Source organism: Macrosteles quadrilineatus, unplaced genomic scaffold (genome assembly GCF_028750875.1).
Source record: "Macrosteles quadrilineatus isolate MER2022 unplaced genomic scaffold, UCM_ALF_1.0 Scaffold_6__1_contigs__length_79288215, whole genome shotgun sequence".
Classification (NCBI taxonomy): Eukaryota; Metazoa; Arthropoda; class Insecta; order Hemiptera; family Cicadellidae; genus Macrosteles; species Macrosteles quadrilineatus.
In genome coordinates, this window is record NW_026542599.1 from 23,337,437 (window position 1) to 23,349,649 (window position 12,213).

Genomic DNA, 12,213 nt, shown 5'->3' on the forward strand with positions numbered 1-12,213 from the left:
TTTAAGTTTCACTGCTACAGTGACGAAATGCCTCCAAATCTCTGTGTAGTGGCCGAGATGCCACAAAGCCATATACACAACACCGGTAGCTATAGTCTATTGTCCCGCCCCAGTGCCGCCAACAACACGGCTGTAAAAATACTAGCGGGTTGTAAACTCCCAGATACACACTATAATACCTCTCGTGGCATCTCTGTTGGGCAGAAAGAAGCACATTCTTGATGTTTTCTTGTCCCAACATTGAGATTTGGTTGTGGTCTATATTATTAAAGTGATAAAGAGTCAAATTTATGGTCTTTTACCAAATACATATAGACATATGGCACATCAAAATGAAACTTAAAGAGTGTAGATTTGTTTAAAAGTATTCGTATGAACGAATTTTCTAGGGCCCTGCCCCACAGGCCGATTTCCAAAGGGCTACACCATGCTTGGTAAATGAAACAGCTGGTCGTTGCAATTAACAGGTGTTAATTTACTCAAGTGGTTTTTTGTTGGTTCTTTATTTACATTGTTGGACTTCTTTGTTATTTAGCTATGGGTTATGTTTAGTTAAAGTAAGGTAGTACAAGTTTTGTAGAATGTTGCTCACAGTTTTTTTTTTTTTTTTTTTTTTTTTTTTTTTTTTTTTTTTGTAATTTATATAGCAAACTACAGAAAAAGAGGCTTGACTAAAACTCAAGAATTTTATTAATGTAAAACATCTTTTTCGTGAAGGAGCAATATAAAGTAAGCGATGTTATTGCTCCTTCAGCACGATACCGAGGGAAAATCATCCGATTCCTATGAAATTTTGTACAAACGTGAAAACTTACGTTTATTCGAACGAGTTCACGAACCAGCTTAATCGGACCACGAGAAGGAGTTTTATGGGGTGAAAATGGTGTCTTTTTTATTTTTAACTGTCAAAACATAAAATTACACGATTTCTTTCATTTTGAAGAGCTTCAAAAAATAAATTTGTTTCTTTAAGCGTGTTTGAACGGTTTTTGGTTACGGAGGGTAATCAAACAATTAATTGTTAATTAAAAATTCCAATGTTATACTTTTGAAGTATAAGAAACCTGTATAATATAATAAAATATAAAGCTTTATAATAGTGTGGTTGTAAACGGATATTTTTTGGTAAAACCTTTTTACAAATTTATTTATTTATTTTTATTAAACTATGTGCATATTTTACTCAAAAACACTGTATTACCTTCCCTGTAGCAGTAAACCTAAGTACCCCTTAAACATGATGTTATAGGGAAAACATGTCTTAAGGGAATAATTTAGTGAAAATCCAATCAGGCAAATTCGCCCATGCTGCAGGTTTGCTTCCCCACGAGTATATTTATTTAAATATTTTATTGGTTATACCATTGTATATAGTATGTATTGTTCCTTTTATTTGTCGGATCTATCCCTCATTTTATAGAGGCAATTGTTGACGATCCCAGTTGGTCATGAATACATATATACTATAAGAGACACATAATTTCAATGATTCAATGATTTATTTAGGCCATTAAGCAAAGCAATAGATTAAGTTACTTACAATTCAGAGTTCATCGATTGTATTAAAATGTAAAGCAAATGCAGGCTTAAGGAATGTTGATTTTCAGCCAAAATCATATTCCTGTTGATGATTATTTTTTCACCACACTATGATGTTTTTGGCTGTTTTACATATACGATAATTGGTGGCTGAAAGTTACTGTTTGCTGGCCACGCCAGCTGTCATCGTCATTTGGGTACCGAGCAGGTTTTTACATCCATAGGGCCGCAAAATCAGCTGCCCGCTTACTTTCATTGTAACATCAGTATCCATAGCATTGCAATAGAATTGTATTATTGTCACCGTTGCTTAGCAACTATTTTTTTTGCTGATTCCTCAAATTATTTCTTCACATAACCTTAAAGTGGTAGTTGTGTTGACTATCAGTGTGCATTATTATTGTGGTGAATAGTAGTAATAGGGTATAGTGTGATGAAAAATAGCGTTCGTACCACGGACCGAAATGTTTTGCAGCTCTCGATCGTTTTAAGTTCTCGACTTCGTCTCAAACTTAAAATATCTCGAGCCGGCAAAACCTCATTTTTGGCCCTAGGTACGAAATATACTATTTGAATGAAGTATCATATTTTAAAGCGTTTAAATATTTGAAAAATATCTATGTTTAACCTTTTTAAAGCAGTAACCATTCATTTGAACAAGATTATGAAGAGGACCATTCTTGTTTGCAATTTCTCGTAGATTTTTTTGTAAATATATATTTTACGCTAAACCACATAGTTTTCAAAACAATTTACAAAACAAAAAAATAAAATTTTTCAACTTTAATTATTACCCCCCAAAACTGACGCTCCGAAATGTGTAATACAATACGAGAAATATATCGAACTATATTTATTGGAGTCAAAATTTAGCTTTCACTTTAAACGTTGAGTTTTAATTCTGCACAACATGTATCGGAAACCGACTAAAGTACTTTTTTCTTTCTGAAAATAAAAATATAATAAATGATCAATCATCTATGACAGATTACTGACCCACAACATAATATCTCTTATCAAAACACACACAGATACCTGTAGTGCCAACATCCGTTACAGATAGCAAACCGATAAAATACAATCACAAGTGCTTCAAATAGCATTAAATGTTCGTACACGTTATAATCTTCGCATCTAAATAATAAACATTATACAACTATCACTGCCACTATGTAACTTTGATTTAAAATATGAGAAATGTCAACTGTTTTCATATAGGATAACATTGTTTAGCTAGTTGATAGCAGAAAACTATATCGTTGTTTTATTATTAAAACGTTTTGATTGTGGAATTTCTGTATACAAGTATAACGCGAACAAAATAAATATATTGAATAGGCATAATTAAACGTAAAAATGAAATGACTTAAAAAATAGGCTAACTAACAACAAACTACGCTCATAAGATGTACATTGATGTGCTTTCAATGAATGCGTTAATATTAAATATTTTACATCATGTTCTGTTTGTAAACTATAACTGTTTTGGGCTTTATAATGATTTGTAAAATTAAAATTTAATAATTTTTGGTTCCAAATCACAAAGCAAAGTTAAGCAACGTTTTACAATAAAAAAAAAATACTTTTAGGTACCTTAACAGATTTTTTCCATTACGGTAAAGTTAGAATCGCATACGCTAAAACTTAAAACCCCTATAAAACAGCTATACGCCTTTGGTACAATTATGTATCTATACAAATGTCTTAATTTAAGAAAATGATAAATAATCTAACAACACTGAATATTCTTCAGTGAATGACGATTGTTTTCGTGTTTGAAATGTTAAGTGTCGTGTTTTATTGGTGTTACAACTCAGTTTTTTTTTAATAACCATTGTAATTAATTCAACATTTAAATTGAAGACAAAATAATTAAAGATATTTAATGCTTTAATAAACTAACATTCACTAAACATCAGAACAATAAAACTCACTAGTAAATATTATTATTTTTTCTCCATGACAACAAGAATCAATAAAAATCGTCCAAAGATAAACAAGTAAAAATGTCCACAATATCAAACAGCTGATAACTAATTTATATCACAAGCACAACCATCATACAAACTGTAGAAAATGTATATCTACCAAATATCTGTTGCACATTGTCACATTGGTTATTAAAGACATTCATACATACGGATAAATTTAATCATACTAATGTTATATATATACAGGATGATTGATAGTCAGTATGACAAAAATTATTTGGTGTAAATACAAAGTAAAGAAGTGTGATGATGCATATAAATGGTTCCAAGGCAAAAAATTAGCTTCACAAAGAATTATTTTAAGTTTTTCAAAAATAAACATGTTTTTAAACTTAATACGGCAATTTCTCAATTACTTGTAAATTGATTTGAGTAGACGATGTAATTTTCATGTTCTACATTAAATTTTGAATAAGAATAATAGAAAATGAAGGAGGATCAATATTAAAAATTCTATTGTAAAAAGATCCGAAGATAAAAATTAAGGTTTTTGAAAAAAGTAAAAATAAAAAAAAACATTGGTCTATTGCATTTTTCCACACCCTGTACAGGAAGGTTGCAAAATATGTTGATAACTGCACCGTTTTATAAGCTTTCCAACCATGTGCTAAACTATTGAGATTTACATACAGTAGCTTATGCTTTTGTTTGATTTAGTGGTTTGAATTCTAGAAAACAAGGAACTTTTTTACTGTTTTTACTGTTCAAACTGAAACAAAAATGCAAGTTTTGCTTAATACATGCCGACTATCTATGTTGAAAATGTAAAAAACACCTTGTTTTGGACCACTAAAGCGTACATAAGCAGACCTAAAGCTCCATAGTGTAGCATATGGTTGTAAATGGCGCAGTTTTCAACATATTTTGCTACCTTCTCAGGGTGTAGAAAAATGCAATAGACCAATGTTTTTTTTTATTTTTACCTTGATTTTTATCTTTGGATATATTTACAATGGAGTTTTTACAATTGATCCTCCATCATTTTCTATTATTCTTATTCAAAATTTAATGTAGAACACGAAATAGTATATTTCGTACCAAGGGCCGAAAATGAGGTTTTGCCGGCTCGAGATAGTTTTTAAGTTCGAGACGAAGTCGAGAACTTAAATCGATCGAGAGCTGCAAAACCATTTCGGTCCGTGGTACGAACGCTATTTTTCACCACACTATACACTATTACCACTATTCACCACTATAATAATGCACACTGATAGTCAACACAACTACAACTTTAAGGTTATGTGACGAAATAATTTGAGGAATCAGCAAAAATAAAAATAAATAGTTGCTAGGCAACGGTGATGGATTTTGATTGTGTATTTAAAATGCATTCATTAAGCAAGTAAGCGGACAGCTGACTTTGCGGCCCCGGCCTGTAAAAACCTGCTCGGTCCCCAAATTACAATGACAGCTGGCATGACCAGCAAAACGTAACTTTCAGCCACCAATTAACGTATGCAATACAGCCAAAAACATCATAGTGTGGTGAAAATGACATTATTTACTCAAATCCGTTTACAGGTGGTTGAGAATTTGCTGTATTAAGTTTAAAACATGGTTTTTTTACTTACACCAAATGACATTTATCATACTGACTACCAGTTATCCGGTATATATTATATAATTTGTTTAAGCTATATTTGTTCAGAAATCAAACATTAACTGAGAATCAGTAATATAAACGTTTAGTAACAACTGAAATGCAGTAGGCCTACCTTAATTTTGCCAAAATATCTGAATTTGGAGATATCAAATCGGCAAGGTTTTAAAATTATATAACTAATTAATAGTACAGGTACTGTAATAAAAAATAATATTAATATAAATTAGCCATGTTACAGCCTCAATAGTTAAAATAAAATAAATTAAATTAATCTAAAACAAAATATTTGAATATAAAAATCTAATTAAACCCACCAACTACACATAGGCCTACAGTCAACAAAATATTGCTCTACAAATTCTTGTCAAGGAGAAAGATTTTGCCTTTTAAATTAATAATCACCAAAAACAGTCAATAGCAACAAGAACAAGAAACTAACATAGATAAATAATTTAAAAAAATTCTATTATGAACAAATATTTCTGGATACACCAACCAAAATGCAACTATTTATTACTGACACATTTATGAACTTTTAATAATTTATAATTTAACATATTTATATAAAAAAAAGTCCTTTTATAAAAGACAAGATGATTGAAAATTAGTTACAGTACAATTAATACTTACTGTATACAAACAATGGTATCCACTACATTGTCACCTTTATCGGTAAATCTTCACAATCGGGTGTGATGCTTAGAGGTTAGCATTTCGGACGCGCAAGAGACATTTCGATCCCCGTCAAGAATTGCTAGTACTATCCCGCTCTCCCAAAGACCACTGGCGTAAACACTATATACATATCACCAAGTACATCTTGATAACCGCATTGCTGACGGTCACGGGTCACAGACACAAGAAGCTGCACACTGGAGGCACCGCGGGGCGAGGCTATCGAGACAATTATGTGAGAGCGCGGGAATAGGCCGCCTTGATTGAGGCTAATTGGTCAACCAACCGGAGCGTGATTGCCTGCGACGAGGCTAAGAAACCTTCAGTTCTACCAGACGAAATTTGGCTTCAGGGGTTGTTTAAGTGTTGGTCTCGGGGATCGTGATACAGGTGATGATGATTGTGGTTTTGTATTGATAAATAATTTTTTTATGATGCAGTGAATATAGACTCTTCTTGAATAGCTCTCAGAAAATTGCCAACCTTGGATTAAGTTCTTTAACGTTGGTTGCTAATTTCATTGGGATTTTATAACACATTTGCTAGGCAGAATTTAAATGTTAAAAAATATGTAGGACTACTTTTTGGTATATTATTCCTGGGACTATCGGTACTCTGATTATGGGTGAATCCTAAATGCCATTTGGGAGTACAGTACTAACGGTATACACCTACACCATTTACATGTTATGCATGTGTGATAGATATAGATAAGAGACACACAATTGTGCTGATAATAATTATCACTGAAGAATCAAGAATCAAGAATCAAGAATTTTTTTTTATTTCCATAAAATGTGGTTACATTGCTGGAAAACGTCAGTCAACTATAGCTAAAAAAGAATAAAAACTAAAATAAGACAATGGTACAAGGTTTCTTACCAATATTAACTGGAGTTATAAAAAACTGGAGTTATTTGTCACTGAAAAGTTGCCTACGATTAGAAAAAAGATCTTAACTTTAAATCGTAGTTTCTTCCTTGATTAGACCTGAAGTTAGGTGTTTTTGGTTCTCCTTTGCCATAAGACTGTCTCAGATACCATTGATAGGTTTTGGCTGCAAACCTTAGTGGGCTTCTAAATACTAAAAGTAGGAGAACTAGTTCATAAGTATTCACTTCTCTGATTTAGGCACAAATTTTACAGCTATTTCTACAAATTATACATGAACTTACCAGAGTTGGAGCCAATGATGCTCAGGTTGTTGAGCATGCCGGCGGAGAGGCCCGGCCTCAGCGAGAGTGACGACAAAATCGTGAGGCCGTGGAGCGCCTAGGTCACAAAACACGACCGAGGCCCTAGCAAACCCAGAAACTACCTATAGCCATGCTGATGCCGCGACAAGACCCGTGACTCGTGTGAACAGCTAGACGCCGCGAGCGACCTCTGTGATTGGCCGACACTAGTGGGCGTGTCCGTCCAATCAGCGCGCTCCTCCCCCCACCACCTGCCACCCCCACCGACGATGTCCCGCTCACAAGTTGTGACTTTGCAAGAATCTCTTCTGCTCCGAAGAATAACTCTAGTTTGTCATCAACTTTACCAGTGCTGCGGTTTCTTCAGTAATAATTTGTCTCGCGCTCAATATTATGACATGGAATCTGTTTACTTTTCATTAAAATCACACCCTGCCCACTTGGCGCTCCAGCCCTTTTGAGAGGTTTTAAAATTAGCTCGATTGAAATGTTTACTAACTTGCTCATTACGTTTATGCGGTTCACAAGGTTTTAATCCTTACACAATAAGAATGACAACCATAGCAAAAAGTAAAGTATAAAGTTATCTACTACGATTTTGGTGTTTCCGTATGAAATAAATAAATTTTGGAGATAGCACTCCCTTTATCCACGTTGTTTTGGTTCATATGTAGTAAGCAAATCCAAAAATCTTCTAAAAGCCCAAAGGAAACTGTTTCTTGGACACGTAAGTCCTCATGGAGCCATAACTATTTTGGTTTGGTTTTCTCTACAATTTACATTGGTTGACTTATTCTCGACCGCCAGGTAGCTGATATCAATTGGAAACTTGCTTAAGACCAGAAGAGATGCTAACTTGATGCAGTATTACCCAACTTTAACCTCTGAGCTATACTGGTACTGGTGAACTAATAAGAATGTGTTTGCAGTGTTGGGACTGATCATAAGCTTCTGCGATGCCTGGCAAAGAGCAAAAGAAACCAGCCTGCTCCTTATCTTTACAAGGGAAGTGTCAAACTAACCCTTTTAGTTGTATGGGAGGAATAATACTAGGGAGAAGGGCCATGAGCATAGTACGCAGTTACCGTTCAATAGTATAGTTAGAACCCCAAATATAGAACAGTGAACAGAAACTACATGGATCATAAATAAACAAACACTGGAAAGTAAGCATGTGTTTATTTAAATGTAACTGACCAGATGTAAAAGTTATTATCATAAGATTCGGGCCAGTGACGTCATTAGTTTATGTTTGTGATCTATAACATATACCGTGTATGTTCTACTTATTTTACATAAGAATAACATGGGTATTTAAAGAAGGACAACTTTTTAAAATTTCCCTGTAACCATTAGTTTACAACAACGCTTCGATGAACTGAATGATTTTATTTGAGCTCTACAAAATAGTTAGAAAGAAGCTGTAGAACTTTTTGTTTCAGGTGTCAAAAAATGGAATCCCAGAAAGTCCCCATTAAGCCCAGTTTCCATAGTCTTCTTACTCCAGTTATCGTGCTAATGAACTACAAATTTGAATCGGTGTTTTTATTTGCTTCTGGGAACATAAAAAGAAAAAGTAAATAAGTCCTTGGTCTAGGTCTTACCATGAGATCTACGGTAATAGATGTTTCCCTATTAGGGACATTTGCTATAATGTAGATTTTTAAAACCCAAATACAATGATCAAAGCAACAGTTTTTAGCCAGAACTGTATGTTTTGATTAAAAGCGAAATCAGCTAAGAGAGTTGGCATGCTTTAAAATAGTTTCAACCCGGGCAACCATTAAAATTAACTGTTAGTTTTTCCAGTTAAATCCCACCCTTATATTTTATTAACATTTTAAATGCCAGGCCAGACGCTCTCAATCCCAATAGAAATATCAAAACCCCCAACGGTTAATTGTATGCCAGAATACTGTAAAGTAAATTCTGTATATACAATTTTAGGCTTCAAGTTCCAAATATAAGCCTTATATAAGCCTTTTTTGCGTGCTGTGTTTGCTTGGTTTTTCTTATGTTAAGTTTTTGCATAATGATTGTATATATTGACAATTGTATTTTTTTTTGACGATGCCCATTGCATTTTGTACAATGCTTAAAGGAAAATAAATTCATTTCATTTCATTTCATTTCATTTCAAAATCACCACAACTTCTGATTGCTAAGTTAGCTAAGTTTAGAATGGTTAGAGGCGCTCCTTGGCGGATTAAATGATGTCTTAACAATTGTTGCCAAATGCAATACAGTAATTTATACTGCATTTCCTATCATTTCTGGAGTACCCCAAGGGCAACGCCTAGGACCACTCTTATTCACCATCTGTTTTAACGGATCCTAATTGTCTCTTTTTTTTACATGATGATAGTATGGTTTGTAAGATCTTCTTTTCTGGAATTTAAACTAATTAAAATATAACAGTTTCGTATCAGTATTTAAGGAAGGTTATCAAAATGCTATCCAACTTATTGTATTCTAGCGTGTTGTTCTTTCTTACTTCAATCATACACTAATTATTGATATCAGGGTTATTATTCGGGACATAGTACTAACAATTTAGGATTTCAGAGAAGTGATCTCTTCAAAACATAGGATAGTAAAGAAGTTTCGTAGAATAATCCTTCTAAAACCCATAAGGTAACGGAAAAGTAAGATAAAAAACAGCTCGACCGAATATGATTGAAATTTAGTATATTATTTAACTCTAAACATTCGGTACAATTCCCAATATTGTACTTTTGTGATTTTCCCCATAAAATATCTAAGCTACTCCCACCGCTTACCCATAGGCTATGACAAGGGTTGAAGGCATGATAATGGGAGTAAGTATGTGTCAGATTGCTGATACAATTTATTTATTTTGTATTATTGCGTTTTATTGCTGTTTGATTTAATTGTTATTATCGTAATTGAAAATTTTCAAAAACTCAACAATTCAACGACAGCAAACATCACTCATATGTAAAAAATATTTAAAATTCAAACAAAAGCATCTGCAACCTTTAAAACATATGAAATACCTATAGAATACCAGTAAAATATCCCGGATACCCGAAATACCTACTTTTAGAAAAGAACCGGGATTCCTCACGTTTTCACAAGTAACTCCTGGGCAAATATTGGAATATGGAAGTCGCGTTGCCATGGGGTGGGGATATTAAAGGGAAGGTGGGTGGGACGGGTGCGGGGAGGGGGTAGGAATGTAATATTGTACACTAATATCGTGACAAAGCATACCTGTCGAGCCCCTCTTCAAAAATAACAATTAATACAGTTGTTATTGCCCCTGAACACTCGGCAGGTATGAAGCGGAGGATATTGCAGTATAATAATACCTCCTCTATTATACCCTCTCGCTTATCGCTCTTAGGGAGGTTATTAATTTATCTTTGTAGCAATAATTTTATTGTTTCATCCTCTCAATTTGTCCGCTCCCGACTAATTCGAGGTTTTGTGGAATGGTTTTACTGGTTTATGATTTCGAGCAAGTTGTTGTTTACAAGTTAGAGCGTTTTGATTTCGGTCGTTTGGTTTTAGTATTCCTTTATTTTTACATCGATGTCGATTTCTGTATCGTTTTAAATATGTTCCCCTGGAAAGGTTAGTGATTTAAATCATTATTAGAGTAAAAAAATAATGAATTAGTGACAAATTTTAAACTGTGACTTATGTTTTATGTAACAGTTATTTATCTACTCCGTATTCCTTTCATTTATTTTGTAATGGGATGTTCCAAACCCTGGTTTTGTCAACGTTGATTTATTATTGTTATATACAATTATTAATTGATTGTGCAATAATAAACACCATCAAAGAACAGAAATGATCTCGCTTGAAATTAAACTAGCAACCTTCAAATTTAAAACCTGTAGCAATCTAATATTTTTTTTAAAGTAAACATCAGTAAACCAGTAAAAAACTAATAACTATAAAAAAAATCATCATTAAAAATAATTATTGCAACATTCATTGAAACCTTGATAACAAGACTCCCTTGGGAATTATAAAATTATACTTATTATAAAGGTCGACTTCTTATTGTGGTTTGCAATAAAATCCTAGGGGATTTGAAAATGACCACTTATTTAAAGATTGACTAGTTATCAAGGGTCTATAAAGTTTTTACCGTGTAAAAAAATATATTTGCGCAATATAATTAGAGAAATGCGTTTAATATCAAATTTATCTTGGGTAAATGTATCGAGTTTGTATATAATGATATAACTTATTCTATTTTAATTTTTTTTTAAATACACCTGTTTTTGTAATGAAAATATTTTATGCAAACTGTCAAGTGTTTGCGATAGTAAAAAAATGCTTAAATAAAATTGAGAAAAATATAACAGTTATTGCAATCACATTACGATTCTGAATATATAATTCAAATATCCAAACAGATAAACACACAAGCTACTAGCCCCACTACTCACTAACACCCTTAAAATGAGCTCTCCCCTATGTTGTGGGGGGCGTGATCCGCTTACAGGGCTAATTAAAGATTAGAGTGATTGATAACCGCTTATGAAGAAATCAAATCAGCTGATCTAGCGGGGATCACCTCCGAATTGATCAAAACAATGTGTTCGCATTATCGATACAAACTCGTACCACACCTGCTCATCGATCGGTTTCGGGATGTTGCCGGCCGCCAGCTGTTAGGGGAGTTTATGCATTCTGTTAATCTTGATTTATGATTTTTAAGCGTGTACAATTTAATTTGTACGTAAGCTGAAGTTAATGTTTAACATCTTTCAGGACACTTTTGATAATAAATTAGTCATCTGTATTGACCAGCTGTAACTATTTTATCGTGGAAAAAATAGTTGAATTACACCATTGAAGTTTACTTTTCTAGTTTGGTGTTCCTATCATAGTCGATGGGAAGCTGGCTGGTTTAGTGGTAGAATGTGAAGCACTCTTCCCTGAAGTCCCGGGTTCAATTCCCGACGAACACTAGGCTTTATCAAAGTGTGATACGCTGCTACCATCTAGGCCTATCCTGTGTGCAAAATGGTTCTTACGTTCAGAGCTGGAACCTAGCTTCCCCACATGTGAAGGTAAAACACAAGATGAAACAATGTTAAAGTTGATAGGCATATAAAATATGACATAGTTTGCAATAAATAGCAATTTTGGATTTACTTGATTGAGAAGTTGGAGTTGGAAAAGAAAGAAAATGTTACATAACACAACCTAGTGTTAGTTAAATAGT

The 12,213-nt window shown here is 33.4% G+C and overlaps 1 protein-coding gene across 1 annotated transcript in view; it reads right to left on the reverse strand.

Moving 5' to 3' along the window:
- LOC128997386 (homeobox protein orthopedia-like) overlaps positions 1 to 7,139 on the reverse strand; it is a 66,251-nt gene extending 59,112 nt beyond the window's left edge. The window contains exon 1 of the mRNA XM_054423023.1: positions 6,984 to 7,139. Within this exon, the coding sequence (XP_054278998.1) occupies positions 6,984 to 7,020 (37 nt within the window). The 5' untranslated portion in view covers positions 7,021 to 7,139. The remainder of the gene's footprint in view (positions 1 to 6,983) is intronic.
- Positions 7,140 to 12,213: the final 5,074 nt, after the last annotated feature.